Source organism: Tasmannia lanceolata, unplaced genomic scaffold, assembly GCF_043159265.1.
Source record: "Tasmannia lanceolata isolate RefF3 unplaced genomic scaffold, GAP_Taslan_0.1 ptg000018l, whole genome shotgun sequence".
Classification (NCBI taxonomy): domain Eukaryota; kingdom Viridiplantae; phylum Streptophyta; class Magnoliopsida; order Canellales; family Winteraceae; genus Tasmannia; species Tasmannia lanceolata.
The window spans coordinates 27,876,235-27,888,538 of NW_027518695.1; the positions used below are offsets into that span (position 1 = coordinate 27,876,235).

The window sequence follows — 12,304 nt, forward strand, 5'->3', positions numbered from 1 at the left end:
TAAGTTCGATTTAGGTTATTTTAATACATTCTAAAATAGCTTGGTCTTCACTCTTGTTGGCACTTTGTAGAGGCTTTGACTTGTCTTCAATCAACTCCTTTGATGCTTGAGCCTTGCTTGAGCTTTTGAGTTGATTTCCATCCTTGTAGAGCTTGAATTCAACCTTGTTCTTGAATGACCTTGTCTTGCCTTTGGGTTGGTCTTGTCTTAGCTTTGATTTGCCATTGATGATGATTCTTTCTTCATGCCTTTGTTCTCACCTTGAGCTTGAATAATTTTGCCATTTGTTGTGCAATCTTGAATGTACTAAAGCTATGAACACAATAACTTAGCTAATGGAAATCATTAGTACATAAAACCTTTTTTATGTCAAATTGAGTTTGTTAATCATCAAAACATTTCAATGGGAGTACTTGTTGAACCCTTGGGCTAACATAGATTCATATCCTTTTGTCCTTTCTTCTTGTTTGCTGTAGCACCCATCTAGAAACTGAAAAAGCTTGCGACAGAATCTAGTTCCCATTCAAAGAGGTTCCTTCTGAAGCTCGGTATCCACTACACACTATCCCCATTCCTTTCAAAGCAGTCTTTGACAAAGGCATCTTTATGGTCCATCACCAAAAACAGAGAAGGAAAAGTATCTTTCAACGGATTAATGGAACACCAAACATCATCCCAAAATTTTATGCGATCTCTAGAGTAACCCTGAACCTTGTACCCAAATTGAATCGATGTCTAATTCGAAGTATTACACGTCAAACAGTAACTCCTTGCTTACCAAAGTGATCTTCAGATTCCCAATGGCCCAACTTTGCCCCATACTTACTTTTTATGACCTTGGCCCACATCTGAGATTGCTCCTCACCAAACCTCCACAACCATTTACCCAATAGTGCCAAATTTGCCTCCTCGATTCTTCTGATTCCTACCCCCCCACCATTTTAAGGGGGTGCATACCTTTTTCCAATTTACCAAAGGGTTACCTTTCCTCTGACTTGACCCCCCCATAGGAATCTCCACTGACTTTGTTCAATTCGGCTAACAACACTCATAGGGCATTTAAACAGAGAAAGATGGTAGACCAGGGTGTTAGCCAAAACTGATTTAATAAGGGTTAATCTTCCGCCTCTAGACACCAACTTTCGCTTCCAGGGATCAAGCCTCTTCTCAATTCTCTCCACAATAGGGTCCAATAGAGGCTTTTTCGGTCTCACTTTGCCAAGCGGCACACCCAAATAGGTAGAGGGGAACTGATCCAGTTGACAACCCAAAATTCTTGCTAAGTCACCCGCCCTATGGGAGTCAATATTTAAACCAAAGATTTTGGATTTATGGAAATTGGATATTTGTCCGGTGATTAATTCATAGCATCTAAGGATGACCTTCAAGTTTAATATCTGCGATGCCTGAGGTGCAGAAAGCAAAAGGGTGTCGTCCGCAAACTGCAAATGAGACACCTCAAAACCCTCCTGACCCAACTTAAGCCAATTTACCATTCTAGCCCTTTTACGCGTTCCATTAATCTGCTCAAAGTTTCTGCCACAATAACAAAAAGGAATGGTGAAAGAGGGTCACCTTACCTCAATCTCCTAGAGGACTTAAAAGAATCCTTTGGGGGATCCGTTAATGAGAATGGAAAACCATGCTGATAATAAACAACTTTTGATCCATCCCCTCCATCTACTACCAAAACCCATCCTCCCTAGAAGGTAATCGAGACAAGACCATTCTAGCGTCTTGATATGCATCACCGTAGTAACCTTCTGAAATCCTCGTTTCTTACCAAAATTACCACCACTGAAACATAACTTCTTATCTAACCAGCTACACATTGTTTTGCTAGTATGGCCCTTTACCTCATTGCCGCATGGTATACACTCAAGTTTAGAATGCTATCATTACCTCCTTCTAGGTCTTATCCATGGTTCTAAATTTCGGTTGAAACCGACACTTTTAAATATCCTTTACGAGGACGTCTTTCTCACTCACTCTCATGGCTTTAGGGAAGGTCGTGGAGAAACAACTGACATTTTTCTATTTCCATTCCCACCGAAACAGAATCCTTATGTTAACATCTATAGATTTTGGTAATGTTTTAGTATATAAATCATAAAACTTCGATCGACAAGTTGAAATTTCAATCAAAGTGCATAGAGAAACTTGGGTTTTTTATCTTTTTGCTTGGTAAGTGCTGCTTTTTCCTGCTTGTTTATTCAATTATGATGCATATGCATCAATTAATTGTCGAATTTTTGTATTTGCACTTGTATTAGTGCATGAATTTAGAGGGCGAGCCTTGACGCAATGGTAAGGTTGCTCCATTGTGACCTGGTGGTCACGGGTTCGAGTCACGGAAACAACCTCTCTGCAATGCAGGGGTAAGGCTGCGTACATCTAGCCCTCCCCAGACCTCGCAATGGCGGGAGCCTCATGCACTGGGCAGCCCTTTTTACTAGTGCATGAATTTATGAATTTTCATTTTTCATTGAAAAAATGGGGAAAAGTATATTTGAATAAAAACTAACCATATCTGTATGCTAGTTTGTAATTTTATTATGTGAGTTCTTGCCCGATTCACCGATTGATAGAGTCAGATGCTTTATTCTAAAATTTAATTATTTTATTTTACTTTGTTAACAAATCGTTTAAAACAGGAAAAACTATATTTCAAAAGAACTTATGACAACATGCTAAGAGAAGATATTTCATACATTCAAGGGAAATCAAAGTTATCGAACTCTAACATGGATTATGTGGGAACTTGGTTGTGGATTTGGACTCAGTCGAGGAACTCTTTCCTGGTTTATTCATATTCATCTTGCAGGAAGCCCTATGCCCCCTTGTTTTCTTGTTTTATTCTCTTGCAATTCCTAACCTCTTAACTATAGCTTTATTCTTGAGAGAGGAAAATAAGTCGGCATCGTTTAAGTCTTTGGTTTTGGATTTATTTGTTGTGTTCAGATTGGTTTCCTTAGACACAAGATTTCTTTTCTCTTGTACCGGTTAATGTTACTTGATACAGAGTTCTTCTTTTTCTTCTTCTTCTTCTTCTTATTATTATTATTATTAATGTTACTTGACACACACACACACACACACACACACACACACACACACACACACTTCTCTTTGCATTGTTTTCTCTTTTGTAGTCGTTATTAAATTATGAGCTTGTCATTGTTGTTTACTAGATGTTTCACACTGATTTGACTAAATTTGTAGATGGAATATATAAACACATCACACCCAAATTTTATTGGTGGGAATAAAGCTGTGGAGGTCGCACTGCAGCAAGTCAAGTCTTCTAAGTTAAATGCATCTTTGCCCAAAGCAAAGGTAATGTTGCTTGTCTTCCGCGTATGCCAAAGTATTGGTCTTATGCTTCGTACAACGTGAGTTACTGTAATGAGTTTTTTTTTATAGTTCTGATTGAGTTTGTGCATTGTTGATCCAGGACGGGCTAGATTCTGATAAATCACAGGCATCTGAAAAAAGTCTGAAATCTCGAGCTGCTTTTCTTGCTAGATCTGTTGCCAATGGAATTGTTCCTGATAAGGTATGAAGATATTTTATTTTATTGTCTTGCTGTTTATCTGTACATTTAAGATGTCACACTGAGGAATGTTTACTGTTTAGAGACAACGATTCCGGCTATATTGGAGCCATGTTTTTAAATTTCGGCCGAAATACCGAAATTTTGGATTTCGGTTGGGACCGAAACTGAAATCAACCAAACCCGAAAATTTTTTTTCTCCCAAATTTCGGCCGAAATTTCAAAAATTTCAGCAATATCGGCCCAAATTTCGAGAATTTGATTTTTTTTTTTCAAAATTATAGTATTTTTTGGCCGAAATTTGGAAATAATTAATTAATTCTTTTTTTGTTCCAGATTTCGGCTGAAATTTTGGTTTTGGCTGGCCGAAACCGAAATTTAAATCCATGATTGTAGCACAATTTAATGGTTAAAGTTACTGTGCTTGCCTGTGTATTATGAATAGGGAGTTCGACCTGGTGCAGATGCTGAGAAGCCTGGATCAGCTGGTAATCTTTTATCTTGAACGAATGATATTGCACTATAAACACCTTCAATGCTGATATCTAATCTGAAATTTTAGTGGTGATTATTATCGTATGCTCGGGCTATGTGATTTCTAACTTTTATAGGCATATGTTCTTGATAGCATTCATTCTTCATAAAAAACCTGTGTGCAAGTTGCGGTCGGCTGTGGCCGTTTGGAAACAATCTATTTGGGCCGTCTTTTATGCAGGATGTTAAATTGGCTAATGACTTGCTAATTATTATAGTGATGTACTAAATTGAATATTTAATCAGGAAGTACCTCTGGGTCAAGTTGGGGTTTTTCATCGATTTTTGGTGGTAGCGAGAACCATGGTCCTGCTAGAGAGAGCTCAATGAGCAATTCACATAGTGAACTCGCACACACCATGGAGCACTCCTCTACGATCCAATTAAAAGAGGTAAATGCGCATGGCATTCATTCTATGTTGTGTCTGGCTATGCTTTATATCAGGTTTCACATTGTAACAATGGATTTAAATTTCGGTTTCGTCGAAACCGAAATTTCGGCCGAACTCCCAAAATTTCAGTCGAAATCCGGTAAAAAAGTATTATTTTAATATTTTGCTAATTTCGGCTGAAATTCCGGAAAAATTATATATTTTTGAAAAAAAAATAATTTAACGAAATTTCGTCCGAAATCAGAGCCAAAATTGGATTTCGTAAAATTTTGGATTTCAGTTGGTTTCGGTCCCAACCGAAATCCGAAATTTTGGATTTCGGTTGAAATTTAAAACCATGATTGTAACTGCTGCGTGCCACTGATATCCTGACGCTGATATCCTGCATGGCTCAGCCACCCTCCATCTTGAGGCCCTCAGAAACCCATACCGAGCATGAGGAAGTTGAAATAATAGTTACGAAGTTGCTATTGAGATCATATTATGACATTGTCAGAAAGAATGTTGAGGATTATGTCCCTAAAGCAATTATGTATTTCCTGGTAAGTCTTCTTGTTGCTTCTGAAAAATTGGTTATTTTTGTTATACATTGGCACATATTTGTGCGCTATGAGAACTGTTTTTTGTTCCGTCGATCCAGCTCTCTTTATGCACCCTGAAATTTTCATTGCTCAATCATTACTTCTAAAAGTTTTGACAAAATCCCTATAAATAGTAACGCAGAGATCCTAAAGGACTTTTTGCGCTTTTCGTATATAGATTGAGTTCAAGACCTTATAGTGGCAAACAAATGGGCTCTCTGAAGATGTCATCCAAAATGGAAAAAAAAATCTATTGCCTAACCATTTAATGATCTGTCAATTTTTAAATCTAGTGCCTAACCATTTAATGAGTGTTCAATTTTTTTAAGGCTCGCAATGGTAGTTGTATTGGTACCGTTTTTTAAGGCTCCCTACAGTCTCTTAAAAAAATCTATTGCCTAACCCTGAAGATGTTTCATAATCATCCTTAATTGTCAGGGGTCATGGGAACTGAGCAATGAAACAAAGTGAGCTTAGAAAGGCTGTTAATCGCTACTGTCCTTTTTTCTAAAAATAGGTCATCACTGATTAGGGAGATAGGTAGTTTGGAAGGAAGCGTTTATCTTCCTTTAAAGGCCACTGGAACTAAACTCACCATCCTACTCTTTGGTCTTGAAAAGTAAGGGATGCTCTGAAACTTTCTTTTTGGGACCTTTGGATTAGGCATGTCAGCTAGTTCAATAGTAATATGTTCTGAGTTCTGACTATCAATATCAAATTTTGTTTTTAATTTTCAGTGCTATAATTTGATGGCTTTGGAATCCTATTTTGTTAAGAGACTGTAGGGATTATTGAACCTTTTCTGTCAGTTCCACTGTTTTTAACATTGTATATGTACCACGTTTTAGTTTTCTCTATTTGCTTTTTATAACCCCGATCCTCTGCTGGTAAGAATTCAGGAACTAGATTTATAGATATCTCAAGCTTGTTGTGTTTTCTTAACTTCATATGACAGATTAATACCTTCACTTTTGGTCTCTATGAGATTGGTTGTGGTAGGGGGCTTTATAAACGTCATTATGAAAATTTGGCTTTTCAGACCATGGTGATCTCCACATCCTCAATTGCTGGATATCCTTCACTACTGACCATATTCACTGTGATGCCACGAAGGATGCAAATTGCTTAACTAATTGATGTGTACATTTCAGTGAGTGGGATATGAGATTGATTTTCTCTAAGAACTTGCTAGAATTTTAATATTAAAAAAAAAAGAAAAAGAAAAACTTGCTAGACTCTTTCTTGTGCTGTTTCCTTTTTATTAAATTTTTTTATGCTTGCCCATCATTAAGAAATGATGTTGCAGTATGTGAATCATCCCCATATTGCTTGTTTTCTTATGAGGAATATTGAGGATCATGGAGCATGATGGCAATGATAGTTCAATCAATGGTTAGTTCCTGTTTCTTAGAACAGTTGGTAACCAAATCGCATATTAGTCAAAGGTACCAAGTTGGAAGTAGTGTCAGAATAGGTGTTCAGGATGCTTTGAGAATGTAAGGAGGTAGTGCCAATGCTATTCATTTACCCATTTGGAGGTATTTTTTTTAATTATTCACTACCTGTGATGGGCCAGGAAAATATGTCAATTGTGACCATGCAGTTTGTGGACCAGTTATAAATTATTTCTTGGGCACAGAGTAATTGGGCGCTATTTTAGGTAATTTTGGCGATCAAAGTTTTTTTTTTTTTTGGAACTGACCGAGTCTAGTAAGGCTAGTGCCCAAATTGTACCCATCCATGGCATTGGTGGTACAAACAGGTTGAAAGCATTCCCCTTGGGTCAAGAGTGCAATTCAGTTCGACACTTACGTTATAAAGCTTATATGTTAGCTAAAAATGTCTCAATTTTGTCCTTGAACCATGAAGCTCACTCCCTTAATGCGGTGCAATTTATTGTAATGCCTCAACTTGTTCTTCTCTGATGTATATTCCAAACAACCTAATTCATGTATAATGGCATAACAATAGCGTAAATGTCATATTGTGAGTCTAGACAATACTTTAAAATATCATTGGGTTTTAATGAAGAGATTCCTCCGGTGGAAGTTTCCCTTTTTAATATGGACATTATCTGATGTACTTCCATATAACAGGTATAATGCTAACACATTTTGGGAAAGCTTTTATTTGTTCATCATCTTCATCTACTTCAGTTCCCAGGAGCCATTTCAGTGGCCCCTAGTTCAAGTTGACTGCTCAAGTTTCCCTTTGCTTTTGAATTTCAACTTTGCCATTCTTGGGGGTTATGGTATCATCTACATGAAAAAGTATACCATATGCTGATGTGATCCATTATCAACTTAATTGCACTTAGATCATCTAGGTGGGAGTGTACATGGCTAATATGGCTCAGAACATTATTCTCAAGTAATTGCCTTTTTTTTTTAAAGTTATATTCATAAGTAATTGCTACATCATGGATCTTTTTTTTCTTTTAATTCTGCACCGGATCTAGTGTCTAAATCTATGGCTGGGGCATTCTAGGGGTGATATTTAGTCCAATTGTTTCTAGGTTCAAGATCTAGTTTAATGGGAGTTCAAGTCAACAGCTAGGGTTGGTGGGAGTTTTGGGTTGAAATTAAAGATTTTCCTCCAAAAGAAAGGAGTTACATGTTCAAGATCTTGGTTAATGGGAGCTCATGTCAACATCTAGTGAAATTCCACTTAGCAACCCAAGAGGGGGGTGAATTGGGTGTCTTATAAAATTTTAAGAATCTTAGAAAAACTTTCTTCGACTTGTTTTAGATTGATTAAAAAGGATGAATTGGTTCAAAGTTAAGAGTTGATGAACTTACCACAAGTGAAGAAGAATAAAGACAAAAAGAAGCTTGGATACAAGATTTTTAAGTGGTTCGGTCTTAAACCCAAGACCTACTCCACTCTTCCCAAGTTGATCTCTTGAGAAATCCACTAATAATTTTCTCCACCACACCGGCCGATTACAATCCGAGCACCACCGCTCTAAGGGACTTAAATATGGCGCCCCTTTCGCCAAATTACAATGAAGAAGAAATGAGAAAAAGTTTGTAGCTCACTTTGCCTCTTTGTAGGCTGATTACAATGTAATGCTCACTCACTCTCACTTAAAAAGGAAAGTACAAATCAATCCTAGAGTTTCACAAGTGTATTTCAAGATTTAGGCACAAAGAGAAGATTAGAGAGTGATTAAGGATCTTTAATGATGTTAAGGTGTGTCTTATGATCCAAGAAGGTTAGGCAAGGTGTTAGAAGTCTTAGAGAAGCTTTAGACCTTTATTTATATAGAAAAGACCAAGATATAGCCGTTTGGAGGCCTCTAACGGCTAGTACAGAGGCATCCCACGGAGCTCCGTAGTGACCGTTGGACCCTTTTTATTTTTCTACCAGAGCGCTCCACAGAGCTCCGTGAGTATCCATGGAGCTCCCTGGAGGCTTCTGGAACAACATTTTTCCCAGTTTGTTGTTGTTTTGTTTTGGGCCTCCGGAACTTAATTTTCTTACCTTGTTTGTGATGCCATGTGGGTTCAATATTGTATGAACTCCATTATGGTCACTCACATATATAGTCCATTTTAGTTTGGTTTTAGTCATCTTTTGTGCCTTTGAAATTGAAATACACATGATAAACGAGATAGACTCTAAGTATACTTTGATCTCCGATTTGTTGGCACTTCAATGAGGCTTTGTCTTGGCTCCGATCATCTCCCTTGATTAGCATTTGCATAGCTTTAGTCTTTAGAGCGATCACCTTCCTTGAGTTCACTTTGTCCTTGTGATTTGATCTTGCATTTAGGAGTACTTGATCTTGCCTTGATCTTGCTTTGTTCTTGCTTTGTTCTTGCTTTGTTCTTGCCTTTGAATTATCTTGTACTTGGTTGATTCATCCTTTGAGGTTCAATCTTGAGAGTACTTGGACTTGAATAGCATTCACTTAAACATCAAAGAGCATTAGTCCAAATAATCCTTAATTGACAAATTGAGTTTGTTAATCATCAAAACATAGGATTAGAAGTACTTGTTGAACCCTTAGGCTAACAGCTAGAGTTGGTGGGAGTTTTGGGTTGAAATACATGATTTGTGGGGTTTAAGATATATGCCTAAATATATAAACTGAGTCCTAATTTTTTTTTTCTATAATGACACCCTTTTCTATTTTTCATTTTATTTACTGCAACTGGGCCTGAACTTTTGTCTTTAGAGTAAGAGGCTTAGGTTGGATGGATGTGGATCCAGTTGGCCAATGAGGTAGGAGTTCAAAGATGTTAGATTTTCAGGAAGTTGAAGCAATATGACAAATTGAAACATGAGAAAAGAGTGTCTCAACAAAAGAATTCGATCGAACAACTTTGAAGGCTTATATCCTTCGAAAAGGGAAAAAGAAAAGAAAAGAAAAGAAGGAAACAAAAGAGAACAATTAAAAAGACTTCGATACGTATCTCTTTTCACCATTTGATTTTGCCATTTAAAAAAAAAATACAAAGACTTCAATACGATAGATTAAAATTCGTGATATCTTAAAATCACTTGCACATGTAAGATCAACTGCAAAGTTAATTTTTGCTCTGATATCATGTAACTATTGCAGGTCATATTGAATCAATTTCATTACATAATGAATTCATTTTGATAGAGTCACTTTTCATAGGGACAAGCCCATGCATATGTAAAACAATTAATGATAGAGTATATAAAACACGTCTTATTTAGGAAATATAAAAGCAAGGGCACCCCTTACTAGAGTCATCACTTTTCATAGGGACAAAGCTCATGCATAATGTAAAACAATTAATGATAGAATATATAAAACACGTCTTATTTAGGAAATATAAACGCAAGGGCACCCCTTGCGAGAGTCCCATGTCACGGGCATCTCATTTGTGCCACATCATTCGATGCAATTGGAGTAACTTACTTCCCCGATTATAAGTTAGTACCTCCAAGATAGGATGTCATTTGTGGTTATTTATTTTATCATTCAATTTAAGGTTTACTTTTTGTTATTTGATTAAAAAACTAGTAGTAGTTTAATTTTCTTTGATTATATTCTTAGCTTTTTTTAAAGCCAACGGTTTCATTAAAATCAAACAAAACAGCAGTTTAACATTGGGACAAAACATCCTTCAAAGTATTTAGCGCAGACACACCAAAAACAAGCCACTCCTAATCATTACGACTCCACCCTTGCTTCCTCTAAATTTATATTAACATCTCCACATCTTCCTTATCCACCCCTTCTTTTGCCAACTTCATCAGCTTGTTCATTAGCTGGTCTCTTAATATGCTGGAATTGTGGCCCAATTTTCCGAACCAGGTCATTGATTTTTGAAATAATACTTGCTAACTTTCATGGTCCACTAGCTTTGTTAGCAGCCCATGCCAAAACGTTAGTTGAATTGCCTTTGATGATTAAGGGATCGAGCCTAACATTTGTATACCATCTTAGACTGAATTGCCTTTGATGATTAAGGGATCGAGCCTAACATTTGTATACCATCTTAGACTGAATTGCCTTTGATGATTAAGGGATCGAGCCTAACATATGTATACCATCTTAGACCCCATGGCAGTGTTCTTGCTTTAGCTTCACCACACATCCAGATGGGCCTAACAAGTATAGCAACGTTCTACCACTAGAATCCCAAAAGATACCAATGATGCCCTCTCGTCCCAAGTTACCTTTTGTGCTCATTATCGTTTTCCAATTTCTAAGAACGTCTCCCATGATATAATTTAAAGCCAGCTTATCAATTCTTTCCCAAGAGATGAAATCGATTTTGGTTTCTGCTAGTGTTCTTCCTCAACACCTCTTTTTCTCTTTGAAAATACGATTATTCCTTTCCTTCCATATATATGCCAAATTAGTACAGAAGGTACTAATCTCCATAAGGCCTAATGGGCTTCACGAAATGCTCTACCACTCTAGTGCATCAAAATATTTTGTGATAGATCTTTCGAACACCCAAGAGAGTCCAAAACATTTGATGGAGAAAGGAGATTGCGTCATCAAATGATTCAAAGACTATCTTCTTCTTGAAATGGCGGGTCGTAACTTTCTTCTTTTGATGCGTTCACAAGTGTTGATCTTCTTGCTCACCAACGCCAATGTAATGGCCTCTACCCATGGAGGGGCAATAGATTTCCAAATCCTTGTTCGTAGATTTTATTCGTAGTTTCATTTTTACCAAGGTTAGACTTTAATGGTTGAGTTTTGAGAATGCTGAGAATCAAGTAAAGTGTAATGGCAGCTCTTTAGGAACTTCTGTATTGTTTTCATGCTTAACTTAGTAGTTAGCGTATTACTGTCTTCTTGGGTGCACGCAAGAAGAATTACCCATTACATATCTTGGGCTCCCGCTGTAATATGTAGTTCTCAAAGCGTCCATTTGGGATCCAATAATGGAGAGAATTGAAAGAAAGCTAGCATCTTGGGAGAAAAAATATCCATCCTTTGAGGAGAGATCACCTTTATAAAGGCGGGATTAGAAAACCTATCGGTTTACTTCATATCTCTGTACAAAATCCATGTGAAGGCGATGGAGCTTGAAAGCTTTGCTTTTGGTTTCACTAGCTACTGATAGATTTCTTGGGTGGGTGTGGGGCGGGCCCGGGGGGGAGGGGGGTGTTCCAACAAAAGATTTAAACACCTCATTAGATGGGAAAAGGTTTGTAGATTAAACGATCCATGGCGATATAGGAATAGGAAAACTAAGATTGCGCCGTGCTAAGATCTGGAAATTTGTGGCCCCTACAAGGATTTTAGCGTTCGTATAGACTACAGTGAGCAAGAAAATCAACACTTACCAAGCTACATCTTGCAAGCCTGTGCATTTTTTGTAAGAAGGAAGAGACACTGGATCATTTAATAGTGCAATGCCCTTTATCTCATTGACTATGGAAGGACTTCATTAAAAGTTTTGGGCTCTCGTGAGTATTCCAACGATCTATAAGGAAGATTTTGCTAAGTTGGAGTGGTGGACCATTTGGCGAAACCTGTCAGGCATTATGGAGACTAGTCCCTTTTGCACTTCTCATATTTGGAATGAATGAAACGGTCGCATTTTCAAAGAGAAAAAGAAGAGTTGGAAAAGACTACTGTTAGAAATTAAAATAGATCGTAATTGTGGGAAAAAATGGATAAGCTGGCAGCTAATTATTACTTGGGAGATATCCTTAGAGAGTGGCAAGCGGTCATGATTGAAAAAGGAGTAGAGAACAACATTGCACCAAAATGGCGGCCTCCACCAGCTTTAAGGATGAAACTA

The 12,304-nt window shown here is 37.4% G+C and overlaps 1 protein-coding gene across 2 annotated transcripts in view; it reads left to right on the forward strand.

Moving 5' to 3' along the window:
- LOC143849819 (dynamin-related protein 3B-like) overlaps positions 1–12,304 on the forward strand; it is a 65,090-nt gene that overhangs the window by 49,528 nt on the left and 3,258 nt on the right. For both annotated transcript variants that reach the window (XM_077359023.1, XM_077359022.1), the window contains exons 13-17: positions 3,223–3,336; positions 3,455–3,556; positions 3,999–4,041; positions 4,334–4,479; positions 4,875–5,021. In XM_077359023.1, the coding sequence (XP_077215138.1) occupies positions 3,223–3,336; positions 3,455–3,556; positions 3,999–4,041; positions 4,334–4,479; positions 4,875–5,021 (552 nt within the window). The remainder of the gene's footprint in view (positions 1–3,222; positions 3,337–3,454; positions 3,557–3,998; positions 4,042–4,333; positions 4,480–4,874; positions 5,022–12,304) is intronic.